Raw genomic sequence first — 15,851 nt, forward strand, 5'->3', positions numbered from 1 at the left:
GTTGAATGTGATTTTTATTTTTTTTTTCCTGGAAGACGGCATCAGTCATATCACAAAAGTAACTTTAAAATGTCTTATTTTGTCAAAATCTTGGCCAGAATTAAATAAGGTGTTCATAGTTTATGTTATCACATATAATAAAAAGAATGCTAATACTGCATAAGATCGTCACTATTTAGACCTTAGATTGATCCATGCATTTGTCCAGTTTGTGTACATGGAGTAATGTCACAAATCCTTCAGGGCTTCAAAAGTCAAATTTTGTAGCTTAACATGAATGATGGAAGACGTCTGTTGGAATTTTCTTCTCAGAGTAACGCCAATGTGACTATTTAATCATGAGCGATATTATGGGAATTAATTAATATTTGATGGAGGTGTTTTACTCTGCTTGATGAGTGCCTCAAACGCAACAAGCCCTCCAAATAGAGTCCAGCAATGTGTCCACTAGGTTGTATTTCTACTATAGAAATAGATTAACTATAGGATCTTATTGTGTAGCTAACATTGTCATGTAAGTCTTGTTTGTGATTGAATTCAACAAGGCACAGAAAATAATACATCGTCATGCTAGTATTTATAATGTATTAGTAACCAACAACACAATATCCACATCCCTTACCTGACTTCTCCCGAGGCCTTGCCCCCCACTGCTCGGACTCAATGAATGCGGATGGGTCCTAGGCTGCCCTCCCCATCCGTGAGCTGAGGTGGCTCCATACTGTGGCCCCACATCTTTCCCCAGGCCCTGTTGCGTGGAGGATCCACTGTAGTCTTGGTAGGCCCCGCTGTAGCCTCGCATCATGGGGCTGGGGGATGTGAGCAGCTGGTTGAGGGTCGGGGTGGCCCCCGAGGGATGCTGTTGTTGAGCCGGCCCTGGGAATCTTTGGAAACCACTAGAAGAGGCCCCCAGCGTGGACTTGCTGTGGCTTGCTGAGGAGTTGCTGCTCATCATTATGCTCCCGGGTTGCCGGCACCCAGAGGGGGCCATCATGCCGTAGGCCCCGCCGCCGTACCCCGTCCTGTTATAGGGAGGGTACTGATTGTACTGGCTGTTCTGGTAGCCTGCTTCGTGAGAGTTGTCCATGCTGTTCTGTGCCGATGGTACCCCCATGCCTTGCTGTGGCTGTCCGCCATGTTGCTCGTAAGACCTTGCAGTGTAATAGTTGTTGAACTCTGAGTTGTTGCTAGTTGGCCCCAAGTTAGAGTGCTCATACCTTGCGGACATCACCCCCTCTGTGGATTTAAGGTGTCCCTCACCTTTACCTTGCACCTGCTGCTGCTGCTGTGACTCCGCCTGACCCCCCAGCAGGTTCTCTTTACCGCTGTGGTGCTCCACCCCACCTCGGGGTCCCTGGCCGTTGTTGTTGTTGTGGATCTGACGCTGCGGATGCGGCGCAAATTGGCCGAATTGCGGCTGCGGTGTCTGGGACTGAGGGGGGTCTCCACCGCTCCCAACACATTTCAGCTTATGGTTTGTGATCAGTGCCGTTTCCATTGAGGGCGTGCTGGAATTAGACGATGTCAGGTTATTCCCATCCTTGTTGTGACCCGTAGAAGTTGAACGCACCATGCTGGGCTCCGTTCGGCGGTGATGGTCTACGTTATTTAAGGTCCCATCTCCCGCGCCCAGCATCTGTATGTTCCCTCCTCCTCCTCCGGATTTCCCAGAATTGAGCTCCGTGCCCAAGGTGCTGGATAATTTCTTATTTTTGTTGTTAGTTCTGGCGGGAGCCGATGCCACTTGCGCGGCCATGATCACGCCAACATCTCAGCGCGCGGGGACAGCAAGCCCCCGCCAGCCTTGCGCGCAGAGACAGCGAAGAAGGAAAGGCAAAAAAAAAAAAGGTGAAGAATATTTTCACAAGCTTTAATCTAGCACTGCTGCTCTTGTCGTTGTGACGGTGGCGAGGCTGCGCGTCAATGAGGCGTCATGGTGAAAGTTGGTTCTTGCCAGGTTTAAACTTTTTCCTTCCCCCCTCCGCCTCTCTCCTCCATCCCGGGTCTTGGTGATGTGTAGCCGCGTCTCTCCGAGCCCTTGTGGCCCAGCATTGGATGAGAGAGAGAGCGGGCTCCACCAGCTTATTCACCTCCAGGGCTCCAGCACGCCTCACATGGAAAATACGGAGTGGAGTCCCGATCCATGTTCCTGATGCACATATCCAAGTGTGCTTGATTCATTTAGCATAAACGAGTTCAACTAAACTATCTTAACTTTGCCAATTGAGTTTACAACAGTGTGTGTGTTACGTGGGGTGTGGTTTATAATATAATTATATTAAATTTGAATTGAAAAACAGAGACGATTTTGGCGCTCCCTAAAGGCCACGGTTATCTTAGCGTCTACGATGTCGCCCATTGGGCCAGCCACATCAGTGTTACTAAGATACCAAGCATTGAGCCGGCAACAATTAACTGATTAATCAGTGATTAATCGATTCCTCAATTAATCCACAACTATTTTGGTCTTTCAGTAATCATTAGCCATTCAAACACATCAGCTTTGACTTTGAAAAACAGTGATTGTCATTTTGGTTCATATTGAATTGGTCCATCTAGAGCAGGGGTGGGCAAACTACGGCCCGGGGGCCACATGCAGCTCACCAAGCGTTTGAAACCGGCCCGCCAGTTGCTTTCTAAGTATTTAAACTTTTAACATACAAGCTGGCAACATGACTTGGGAGTTGGATGTCTTATTTAGTAAAAAAAACAACAACAATAAATCTGTAAAATTAAATTCCACAGTTTGATGTGGTCAGATGTTTAAGAGTCTACACTTGAATTCTATTAGAGTCTACTAGAGTCTATTACTTGAATAATTGAAACAACAGGTTTCAGATTAATTGACAAAGAAAGTAAACATTAGTTGCAGCCCTAACCAAACGTTTCTCTCATGTATGTTTTTTAGGGGGGCTGTATCTGTTTTTGGCATTTAAAGCTTTTTAACTTTTGTATTTGTTTTTTATATTGCAGCCTTTGTGTGACTGAAGCTCATTGCCTTTGTTTTATTGTGGTTGTGTGCTTTTGGTTTTGGATCATTTCTGTGTTTTTCAACGTTGTTGAGCGTTTGCCCCATCAGCCACTGTATTATCCAGATCTGGTTTTCCCTCCTACCGTCAACTCCGTCCCTAGACTCTCAAGCCAGTTCTCTGCAGCTCTGACAGGAGTCGGACACGCAACTGCATGCTGTTTGCAATAATGTTGCCTTTGGAAAAAGAGTAAGAGTGTTACAAGCTTTTATGGAAGCTGTAATGTTATGTAGCAATATTGTCCTTCCAAAGAACTAGAATCACCTTGTGATTGCAGGGATTGCAGAGTAATAGATCTTTGAATTGATGCACAAAAAGTAGTATTCAGTTCAAACTACACATATTAAAGAAACTTAATTTATCTGACAGCAACTTGTCTGAACTGATAATGACATTTTTTTAAAAAGGGAGAGAGGATGAAATAAAATAAATCAACCCCAGGCTTTGGGCTCGGACCACACAAAAACCAAAGTCTACAAGATACGCTGTAACCCATCAGTGGTATTCAAACATGAATGTAAAATACTGCTTAGCAAAGACGCCGACTGTCTGCTGGGACTTGAATAAGCAAAGGCTCTGCTTTGATGAGATCAGATGCATTTGATCAACAGAGGGAGCTGCGGATGAAAGGGGGAGAAGGGAGGATGGGGGAAGGATTTGGGGATGAGTGGTGCTGAGGATGGCCCTGGTAATGACACAACTGTGGATGGTGCTGCTCCTTCTAGTGCTAAGGACAAATGTTATGATGATGTTGATACCGGTGTGAAGTTTATGATGATTATACTGATGGTGAGAATTATGTTTTCAGCTGCATTGGCTGACAAAACAAGAGGATGCAATTCACTCTGTATCATGTGCTGTGCTCTATGGAGCTATTCTATGTCCATGACAATGGGAAGACCCCTGCTGGATATCTGTTGTCAGTACAAGTCAGAGCTTCATAAAATAACAGCAACATAAATACTGCATTAGCGTTTAAAGAACATTGCTGTACAATCTGAAACAAATCTACCACTGATTTGTTCATATTTTCCCCCTTTTTTTTACCCATAAACATTCAATTGAATAAAATCAATCCATCCCAAAACTAAATAAGATTTTTACATTCTTAGCTTGAAAGTGGAAAAATAAATTAGCCACCATATAATTCAACATAATAATTCATAATTCAACAGTTGACCTCAATTTTGTCATGCAAGTGTAAAAATAAGTTCAAATGAAAATCATATTTTAAAATGTGAATTAGTTGTTATATACAGTGGAACCCAGCTGGGAAACCGGAGTTCAATCCCACCCTCGGCCATCTCTGTGTGGAGTTTGCATGTTCTCCCCGTGCATGCGTGGGTTTTCTCCGGGTACTCCGGTTTCCTCCCACATTCCAAAAACATGCTAGGTTAATTGGCGACTCCAAATTGTCCATAGATATGAATGTGAGTGTGAATGGTTGTTTGTCTATATGTGCCCTGTGATTGGCTGGCGACCAGTCCAGGTTGTACCCCGCCTCTCGCCCAAAGATAGCTGGGATAGGCTCCAGCATCCCCGCAACCTTCGTGAGGATAAGCGGTAGAAAATGAATACACTGGAACCTCAGTTTTTGTCATTACTGTAATTCCTTTTTTAAGGTCCGTCAAAACCCGAAACGTACAAAAACTGAGGCAAAATCTCCTATAAGAAATAATGCAAATCCAATTAATCCATTACACATACCCTAAAATATTACCAAAAATACACTTTACAGAGCATAATTACAGTATAAATGCGTCAAACAATGAAAAGCAATTGCAAAGAAAAATAAACAGAACTTGATGCATACTTCCTGGAGAGGTCAAATTCAATCGTGTTTCTCTCTTTCAAATTGGCACTTGCGACTTTCATTGGCCCCATGGTGGGTTATTTAGCAGCCGCACTCAATAAAAAAAATGCACGGACAGTGCATCAGCAACACATAGGGGTGCTATGTTTGGGGACTCAATTTCGCGGAACGATGCAGTACAGGGGAAATGGACTAGTTTGTTCTGTGCAAACGAAGACAGTGTATGGAAACTAAGACAAACATTTTGAAGAAAACCAAATCATATGAAACTTGGGTGATGGGCATGCAGATGGAGGATTACCGTGAGTGCCTAGGCGGTGTGCCAACACTGAACATACAAATGCAACTTGTTGCTTAGTAGCAGGACAGATGCACGTAATAAGTTACATTGTCTATTTCTGTTCTATGGTTATTGTATAATCTTTGCATTGGTATCGTTCAGTGATAGCATAAAAACAAAGGAAGGACACCTCATAAGGGTGACGTTGACCATAGCACAGGAAAGGGAAAATTATTGTGTTGATAAAAGTAGTGCATATATAAAATTGTCTCTGTCCTGGCTGCTCAGTATAAAGCTGAAGTGACAAGGTGTTGACATTAATAATTTAAAAAGAGGAACAGATGTTCAGTGACCAGAAGTCTCATGAGAGCTGCTGATGTTTAGCAAGATTTGCTGCAGTCACACAGAACAATGATTTGACCTCCAAGTTTTCCACAACAGTTTCCTTCCATGTTACAACTTTTCAGGCGATTTGAAGGCCAAAAGTAGAGATTCCACTGTTTCCGCTTGTCAAAAAGGCTAAAATCCCAAGTAAAAACTACTTCTAAAAACACATTTGTGACTGTACCACTACATTAACTAAAAAAGAATATTCAATGGTCCAAATGGAAGCTCATTCACTGGAGTCAAATAAAAGCAAGTGGTATCCCTGGGAAAATGCATCAGCCACTCGCCTTTATGTGTCCATATGGCAGAAAATAAAAGCCATAACATGGTTATGGTCCAACAACAAAGTCTCCATGGTCCTCACCATTCACTATGTTCTGTGTATAATAGCATCAACAGGACCAGATGGCTATTTATACATAGGACACCCCCAAAACATGGTTATTCTTTTTGTATGTTAGTGTGTGTGACAGTACAGACAAAACTAAACGATGGAGCATAGTGATGCATAAGGTGTCAAACTCTAGATCCGTGGCTGGTTGCATGCACCTTTTGTGATTAGAACAAGGCTCATCTACGTGTACACACACACACACACACACACACACTTCCTGCTCTCTGTGCTTTGTACACATGCCGATTCTGGCTCCAGTCAGAGTGGCAGATCAAAGCCTCAGCTCTGATCTCATCTAGAGCAACACTATAAGGCTGACAGCAAGAGGACCGGGGGCATTAGCATATTCTATGATGGCTTTTCAAGCCGTTGCCTCGGCTGCAGTACGGCGTGTGCCGCGCTGTGGCTTTGCAACTCTAATTTCCCTCACCCGCTCATTAAAAAAAGCCCACTGTTCTCCTATTAATTCGCAGACACACTGATCTGTTTGAATGACGAGTGTGTATGTGCAGGAGGAGGGAGATGGAGGGCGGCAATGGCTCAGCGCATTTGCATTTATGTTTAATTTATAACCTTCAGGGGCCCCCTGATGCAGCAAGATTGAAACAATAACCCCAGACAAACATGGAGAAAAGAAGGAGGAGGAGGAGGAGCCGGAGAAGGCTGGATGGAAATGTGCTGTGAATATGTGTAGGAGTGAGCGTGTTCTCATTGGAGGATGCTGTTCGGCCTCATGCATTGGTGCATCCGCATCAAGGTACATGTGAAACACACTGGCAGAGAGGCAGAGGTCTGCAATCCACGGGGGGATAACATGCCAGGGTGAGTGTCTGTCAGGAGAAGGGATGGAGTGTGTGCTGGGGGGGGGGGGGGTCTGCAGGGATCTCCCCCTAGCAGCGGAGCACAGAACAGCACAGCAGACAGCAGCAAAAGCTTGGCCAAGCACAGAAAGTGGGTCAGCCCAACACACATACATGCACAAACACAGTTCAGACAGCCCGGGCGTTGCACTGTGGGTATGTCTGCTAAGAAGTAAAAGACATGGAGAGAATGCACATGTTGTTGTGTTCATGAGGGAGAGATCCTGGCGGCATCATTTGCATTAGCGATGTTGAAGAAAGTGGCTTGGGAGGGCCAAAAAAAAGCAAGCCAGAAGGATATCAAATTGATCCATCGTCTTTTCATTTCAGGCTTGGGTAAATAACAACATTTGCATTGATCAGTCTGCAAAATCCAGCAACAATGGGCCTAGGAGCAAACGCTATGTGCAAAACAAAACATCTCTCATTCCTGTCTACTCCTTGCAGAGTTGAGGGCCTCACCAGAGCCTTAAAAACAGCTGTGATGGATAAAATGTTGTTTTTTTTAAAAAACACTTCAGAAGAATGGCTGCTATTGTGTCTGCCTGTATACTAAAATATAGAATCACAGAATTCCCAAGTTGCAGCATGCTCTATTTATGTGTTATGAAAAACATGACTCAAATGAAACAGCACGAAGAGATGCTCTACTTTCACTGTCAGCTAGCATGTGAAGTATGAAGAGGAGAAAGAGGATGAGAGGAAGATAGAGATGGAGAGAAAAGTAGAGGAGAGTGATTTTCTTCATCCGCAGATCCTATCCTGATGGTGACAGGGGACCGGTCTCTCAAAACCCCCCTTCATATATATATATATATTTTTTTTTTCACACACCTCTACTCCCTCCTCCCCTCCTGATGCCTGTCACTGCCCCCCCCCCTCCCTTCTCCTGGCTGGAGGAGTGTGTGAAGTGTCCCCCGAGAGGCTCCGACTCAAAAGATGGTATTTACAAGATCCACACTGAGCCCACTTTTAACTGCCTGTGAAGAACTTCTTCCAGTGCCTTTGATGTGCCAACCTAATGGGGAAGAGCTCGCCAGCAGTCATTGCATATGTTAGTGCGCCGATGCGAGCTAATCCGCTAGCATCGGAAGGTAGGCTGCTCGGGTAAGTGAAATCTTCAAATGCTATGTGGCTTCAGAGCTAAACAAAAAAAAACAAAAAACTGTACCATTGGAACGCTGGTGCTGAAGAGGGGTGTCGACTTTTACAGCACATCACTGCCTCGAGCAGGAAGAGATTAAGGATACATTTTTCACATTTCACAGTGGACATGTTGCTGACTTGATGTATAGAGGCCTTTAATGTGATTGACTATAGTCATTCATTCATTCCCAGCTGTCTTCGGGCGAGAGGCGGGGTACACCCTGGACTGGTCGCCAGCCAATCACAGGGCACATATAGACAAACAACCATTCACACTCACATTCATACCTATGGACAAATTGGAGTCCAATTCACCTAGCATGTTTTTGGAATGTGGGAGGAAACCGGAGTACCCGGAGAAAAACCCACGCATGCACAGGGAGAACATGCAAACTCCACACAGAGATGGCCGAGGGTGGAATTGAACCCTGGTCTCCAAGCTGTGAGGTCTGCGCGCTAACCACGAGACCGCCCATTGACTATAGTCAACATGTAAAAATTGATTTCAAATATTGATCAAGCTGTTAAATATGTAGAAGAAAGACCACCACATGATTATTTAAAACGGGCGTTCCCAACATCCAGGGTGCCAGTCTTGCAGTCATGATGTCATGAGCTAAAAACCTTCCTCGTGGACCCATCCCTAGCATCCCTAGCTAAAAAAAAACAGCCCTCGCACATGTTGTTTGGCTTAGAGACAGTGCCACTGATGAAAAGAACTGGGGGTCGCAGAGATGAGGATGCTGAAGTTCTTATTGGGAGTGACCAGGATGGATAGGATCAGGAACGAGTACATCAGAGGGACATTACATGTTAGAGGCCCTTTATCTCCAAGGCCAGACTGAGATGGTTGGGACATATCCAGAGGAGAAATAGTGAATATATCGGTAGAAGGATGCTGCGTTTAGAGCTACCAGGTAGGATGCGTAGAAGAAGACCAAAGAGGAGGTTTATGGATGTAGTATTTATGTAGTATAAATCAAATATTTCATAGTTGGAGGATAGAAAATCTGTTTACAACCCTCTAAATAGGTTTTAGCATTATAACACTCTAGACATGAAATATAAAATATATACATATGGACACCTTTACACTCGTATTACCTGATATAGTAGATATAATAAGAGTTAATACGCAATTTAAGACATAAATAAAATAAAATAAAAATACTTTTTTTACAGCTGTAATAGTAGCCCCTGTTTTTATTCTAGATTTTTATTAGAGATTATTGCTCCAAGAGAGTTTGGATTTAGCGAAAAAGTCATCACACTGACTCTAGCTAGCTGACGTCACACACGTCACTCCCCAAGATATTCCGCTACATGTCACTCCTTCTGAATGCTTTTCAATGCCATTTTTATGCTGGATTAAAAATGCATATTTGCCGACAAATAAGCCATAGTCAACCACAACACAACGATAATTTATTAATTTCAAAACAGAAAAAACTGTGATAGAGTAAAGCCGCGGAATCCAAACCGCAAAGTGGCGAGGGACGACCGCACACAGAAAAATATGTAGAACAACGACTGTTAGTCCAACAAAGTTTTATCTTTAACAAAAGGCACTGAAAGTGAAGGCTTTCATAACAAACAAAGGCATTTGGAATGATTTTGAATTAGGCTAATTAGGTTTTTGTTTTGTTTGTTGTTCAGGAGCCATGATCAAAGTGATATTTCACCAATTTGTGTCAGTTCCGGAGGAGAGAGGAAGAGTTTGGGGGGGGGGGGGGATGGGGGGGCTGCCTATTAATCTCTGCAGGTTTGGTGTACTGTGTGTGTTTGGGGCACTAATCAAAACAAGACAATTATGAATAATGGAAAGCGTTGATCAGAAATGAAACAAATCTCTACATGTGTGCTTTATTAACAACTTATCAGTGAAGAAATGAGACTGAGCGAGTTTTTTTTTGTTTTTTTTCTGCTGCTTTTCCTCCTTTTCTCAGCTCCTGGCTTCAATTTCAATGTGCACCCAATCCTCCCTACTCTGAGGGGAAACCTAAAAATCAAAGGGATGAGGATGGATTGACCCAGGAGCTCAGAGTCTGAGAGGCAACGGGCTGTTTTGATCTAATCTAATATTTATGAATAACTTCCTTGATATTTCCTCCGCACCATGAAGCAGTCCGCTTGTACAGTGTTACACAATGATGTCTTAGAGGGATGATGACGGAGATCAAACAGGGCTTGGGCACAGTATTCACAGTGCTCACTCGCTCTGTGGAGCTTAAGAAGGATCCCGGTAGCAAGCTATCTAACTCTGTGATTGAAATGCAAGCTCCACTAGGCTGCGGTTGCAGGGTGTGATGATATTTTTATTTGTGTCACTGTCAAAAGGAAATGGGTGCACAGATGGAAAACACTGTCACCATTTGAGCAAAACGATGAGCGTGACTGTGTCTCTGTCATTTCATCCTGTGCATCTTTGCCCGAGTAGGTGTTTTTTTTGTTTTGTTTTTTGCCATGGAGATGATTCGGCTTCTCCAGTACCTCGCCATGCCTTTCATGGAGTCCAGTCAAGGCTGTTTGGATCAGTAATGGCCTCACATGTTTTTTTTACTATCTCTTCACAAAAAGTCAAGTGTTCTCAAATATGTTATTTGCTCAAAGTGTCCTTGTTCCAAGGATCTATTGTTAGCCTAATGGGGGCTAACGACACAGAAACTCTAATTATGGAGGCCAACGATAACCCCTGATAATATTACGGGAAAAGTGGGTAATTTGTGGCAGTTCTGTTGAAGGGTAGAGGGGAGGCGATGAAAAGAAGGCAGGGAGGTGAGGCGGGGGGGGGGGTGTCCTGTTTTCTTGTGTCATTGCCTCGTCCTCCATCAACCTAATAATTCCCTAAGAGCAGAGAGCCAAACAGCGGTAGAATATTAATGCCGTGTGTGACATTATAGTAGCCGCCCATTCAAATGGAATATTTTATTATATTATGGCCCATCAACAGGTGATTTTTCCACAAGGCTTCGTGTATAGTCCTGTGCGTATTTGTCTAAAGCATATACATACAAAAGCGGCATACTAAAAGATCAATGGCTGGATAAATAGCCACAATGCTATGTAAACCACTAACTATGTGGAAGTTATGACTGGTAGCTGCAGAGATACCAGGCTGCTTTGTATTAATATATTTTTTTAAAAGATTAAAGACTTTTTAATCAGGCTTTTAACTAATATTTTTAAACTTTTCTTATGTTTTTATCTTTTTAGTCCTATTTTATGCTTTTAGTTTTTAGCTTTTAACTCCAGTGTTTCCTCGGGGGGGGGGGGTCCTCCACACTGGGGGCTGTGTCGGGTTTGCTGAGGGGGTGCCATCCTTGGGTCCCTTCAACCCGGCCGGCTGGGGGTTCCTCACTTTAATGTGGAGGTCTGCCCGTCTGTTGGAGTCTGGAGGCCCGAGTGCTGGTCCCCGGATGGCACGGCGTGCAGCTCCTCCCAGTGTGGACGGCCCCAAAGGTGGCGTTTCCTTGATCCTCAGTGCCATGCCATGTCTCCCTACTGTGTGTGATTGTGTGTGTGTGTGTGGGGGGGGGGGTGTGTGGAGGGTGGGAGGGAGTGGCTTTCTTAGTATTTGTTTTTCCTTTTAATTGTGGTAATTGTTTTTAATTCTGTAAAGCACTTTGTGTTGTATGTCTCTGCAGGAAAAACGCTATACAAATAAAGTTGATTTGATTTGATTTAATGTTTTTAAATATCAAAACCTGTCTACATGTGCACCGTGATTGATTGATTGACTGATGTCAGAAAATGGACAATGGACGTGAACTGACAAAAATATAAATCTGTACAGAATTGATTAAGCTTAACCACTGGAATTGATTTGTTGTACTTCTATTGTCACAAACTGAACAAATCGAACCTTCTCCAATGGAGCGTGCCCCGTTCAATATAAGTGTATCCAATTTCTCGGGCTGTCGTATAAACAGTCAACTATTCGATTCAGAGAAGTCTGATCCAACGATCAATCTCGCTGTCCAATCACAAGAAAACGTCACATGATCAAGATTGTACCATCCTGACCACCCACAGCTGCTTCAGAGCGTACATTTTTACATAGAATGTTTGTTTTTGTTATGTGTAGCCTATTTTCATACAAGTCCAGCCCCATTTCTATCAACAACATCAGTGTGTCAAGCTTGTGTTCGTTTGCTACTACAAATCATGGCACATTTGGCATACTTTGTGAAAGTCGAGGATTGCGACTATTTTTGGAAAATGAGAATCCAGAACCTTTTCCCTTTGTGCCAAAATATACAGAGGATGAGCTACAGCCCGCAAGAATAGAGAGTGAAACATTGAAACATCATAGCCATGCCGGCAGTGCATGTACTGAGCGGCACACAGTGTTACCATCCAAGGAAAGGCTTTGTGTACAAGGCAAGGAGGACTCCAAGAGATTGCATCACAACGAACAAAGACTTGTTAAAGCCAGCAAATGCTGCAGCGGTAGACATTGTTTTTTCCATTGACCCAAAATTACCTGGAAAAGACACCCCAGACCAGCTGGACCAGATTCATAACAATCTAGCCGTGTATAAACAAAACATGGAATGTGGGCTAAATGTTAACAGATAATTTCGATTTGTAGTTGTGCATATGTTACACGCTAACGATGGATCTGCGCGATCGATCAATAGCGCTGCGCCCGAGATGGATCCATCGTTAGCATACAAATCGATCGATTTCTGTGCTCACGATCGATGGTATATTGCTGCGCCTGGGATGGATGTGTTTGGTTTGTTTGGATGCCAACAGATGGCAGCGCTGAGCGTTGTTACTTACAAGAATCAACAAGAAGTCGATGTATGCAAATTTCAAATCTTTGATTGATTTTCAAGCAGTTCACTTTGTTCTCGGCGGGGGGAGTGTGAACCCTAACCCCTAACCCCTAACCCCTAACTCCTAACCCCTAACTCCTAACCCTAACCCTAACCCCTAACCCCTAACCCAGTCATTGTATGCAATTAGCAGATCAACGATTGTCATTGTATCGTCAGCACAGTGTCAAAGCATCGGTCTCCAGCGCAAGGCAGTTATATCCATCGTGAGCGTAAAAATCGATCGATGGATCCATCTTGGGCGCAGCACTATCGATCGATCGCGCAGATCCATTGTTAGCGTGTAATACATATACTTGTTCTTGTTTCCTAGTCAGTACATATTAGTGTCCTATCACATTGTTTTGGAGTGGACCCGACAACTTCGAGGAGAAGAGGGGAGCTGACGCGATTGCAGCACGGGCAAGAAGAAAATCCTGACCAACCCGGACAGTTTCGTTGCCCCCACTGCACCGTGTCTGCCGATCAAGGATGAGGACCATGATCATCGTCGGATCAATGGACGACTAGGGAAACCGACGCTATTGAGCTAGGCAACCGCCACACTTAATTTGAGTGTTTTAGCCTTTTTCTTTGATGAGAATGAGATCTGTTTATTTGTAGGGACTCCTTAAAAAGGAAAACAACGTGACGATTAGTCAATTATGGACAAATGAGAAATCTGAAAATGAAAATGTGTGTTCGAAGACAGCCCTACTCGTTTCTGTTACTTATGAAGACTGGACAAAAGCCGACTTTTGTCTGAGGTAGACAAGCCAGTATCCGTACATACGCTACGGTGCCAGGATTGGAAAGATCGACACCAAAGCAACTCAGCAAGCCTGTGCCTATTCTGTCAACACCAAATATCAAAGCCCCTCTCCCACGAGTGATCTGTCCAAACAATTAAAATGGAACCTCTTTGTACTATCACACTTAACATGTCAGACAGAAAAATGAAAGGAGCCTCGTGTATTGGAGCGGCATGCCTTGACGCCTCCTGTGACAAGCCCCACTGAGAGAGTGGCACACCACAGGAATGATGGCACTGCTAAAATTTTAAATATGTTTTGACACAAAATCAAAAGTTGCTCACCATTATGGTGGAGAAAAAGCCCCCTTTTCTGTGTGATCACCTATTAGACCCCTAGGTAAACTAGGCAGAAATACTGACACCTGATTATTCTCTTTGCAGTTTCTTTGACATTTTTTAGCATAGCTGGGGAATGATTTGATACTATGAGATCAGATTTCATAATAAGCTCTGATCTCTCGACATCTGAGGAGCATGAAAAGCCAGCAATGATCAGTGAGGATTCCTCCATGTTTTTTTGTTTTGTTTTATTTTATCCATCTCTCATTGTGCATTCTGGTGTCCTGAGCTGTGTTTGCTTGCTTTTCAGACACTTAATACAAACCATTTGGCAGATTTGCAGTTGGAGTCATGTCAAGCTTTTCCTATCAATGGAGAGATTTCACTGAACAAGAATTCTTCTTTGTCTAGCTGATTGGTTTGATGAGTGCGACCCTAGCAGCGTGCTGATTGGACCGGTACTAATCACACATCCCATCCCATCTATTGCTATAGCTGCCATCTGACACGTTTTGTGATATGACAATGGTCTTCTTCAATAATAATTTTCACTTCCTTTTCACATTAATAAGCTTGAGTGGCTTTAAACATAATAGAATGCAAGACAATTTCATGGCCCTTTCACTGTGCTCTATACATAATCCCAAAGATGAAATTCCTAATCTTCTACCAAACAGGGGGGACTTTTTTTTTTTTTTTAAGTAAGACCCCAATTATGCTCAGCTACAAATTAGCACCAAAATGTTTTACATGGAATAAAAGAGAGGCAGCAGAAAACAAAAGCCAACTGGTTAATAAGATTATCTCTTCCAGACGCCCAGTGCACATTATTGTAGTTCACACAAATGAGAGAGATTATAAATCACATTCATAGTGGCATAATCCATGAAAGACTCCTGATATGATTACTTTCTTTTGCATTTGTGACTGAGCGCCATGGATTTATCTTGAATCCTGAGGAGTCTTTAAAATACAGCTGGACATGAAGGCAATAGCCGTTTGAAGATTAGTTGAATCCACCGACGATAAGCAACAGTATTTTGGCCACAAGCACTGATAAACTCCCATGTAATATACTTTCGACACCTATATGGTAGATGATCCCTTCAGATCACAAATGTGCTCACTATATCCCATTGTAAAGAATATACAGTCTTCCCTTGCCACCTCCAGGTTCGAATTTCTCAGCTTCACTCATCAGGTTTTTAAAAATATGTATATTACTGTATTTTCCAGACTACAAGTCGCCCATTTTTTTATGGTTTGGCTGGTCCTGCGACTTGTACTCCGGAGCGACTTGTAATGTATTGTTTTGTTTTTTTGTTCACACTTACAGCCGCAACGGGGTGCTGTAGGCTTCTGTGCCAGTATCTGCTGTACCACTAAAAATATACTATGTAACATTAATAAATCATGCTGTTTGGTGGTTGAATACGGCCTATTAGTCATAAGGTGATGCTTTATAAGGGCTTTATGCTTCCAGTTCCAATACTGATCACCCATGAGTGAGATTGGCCAACACTGATACCAAACACACATGCATTCATGTACATCATTCAATTTATTTATGATGAGTACTATTCCAGCTCTGACATGTACATTGTCCAGTGACTGCATGAACAGTGACTTCGAGCCGGCCAATAACGGCACAGGGACACAGTGCAGGAAGGTAGCACTTAAACTGAAAAGCAAGTCACATTGGGAGGAAGAATCGATATTCTTTTACAGGTTCCAAAAAGTCAACCTAGTAACTAAGGAAATTGAAAGGTCTGCTCATCATAAGGTTAAAATGTGGTAACAGTAGAATGTGTTACTAACTGGTATTATGTGGCTAATAGTAAAACCTTAACATGCTATTCTGTTCTTAGTGATTGTTGAAGATGTTTCCTCAGCAGCGTCCCATCTGTCTTGGCCGATTACAGCCACCTTCATCCCTGACCTCCCGTTAGTTCCTGACAAGGTCAAACATCTCCCATTAGAGAGAACCAGGCTTCGCCTTTTTGCCAGAGAAGTATTCAAGCCGTACATC

At 43.2% G+C, this 15,851-nt stretch overlaps 1 protein-coding gene across 5 annotated transcripts in view; it reads right to left on the reverse strand.

Moving 5' to 3' along the window:
- The window catches only part of arid1b (AT-rich interactive domain 1B), a 216,746-nt gene that overhangs the window by 179,951 nt on the left and 20,944 nt on the right, over nucleotides 1–15,851 (reverse strand). For 2 of the 5 annotated variants that reach the window (XM_058089848.2, XM_058089845.2), the window contains exon 1: nucleotides 623–2,172. The exons of 2 other annotated variants lie outside the window; for them this stretch is intronic. In XM_058089848.2, the coding sequence (XP_057945831.2) occupies nucleotides 623–1,756 (1,134 nt within the window). In that variant the 5' untranslated portion in view covers nucleotides 1,757–2,172. Of the gene's footprint in view, nucleotides 1–622; nucleotides 2,197–15,851 lie in introns of those variants that run through there. One more of the 5 variants, XM_058089846.2, reaches the window with a different exon arrangement.

Source organism: Doryrhamphus excisus, linkage group LG14, assembly GCF_037039965.1.
Source record: "Doryrhamphus excisus strain RoL-2023G ecotype Guam linkage group LG14, RoL_Dexc_Guam_v1.1, whole genome shotgun sequence".
In the NCBI taxonomy this organism is placed as follows: Eukaryota; Metazoa; Chordata; class Actinopteri; order Syngnathiformes; family Syngnathidae; genus Doryrhamphus; species Doryrhamphus excisus.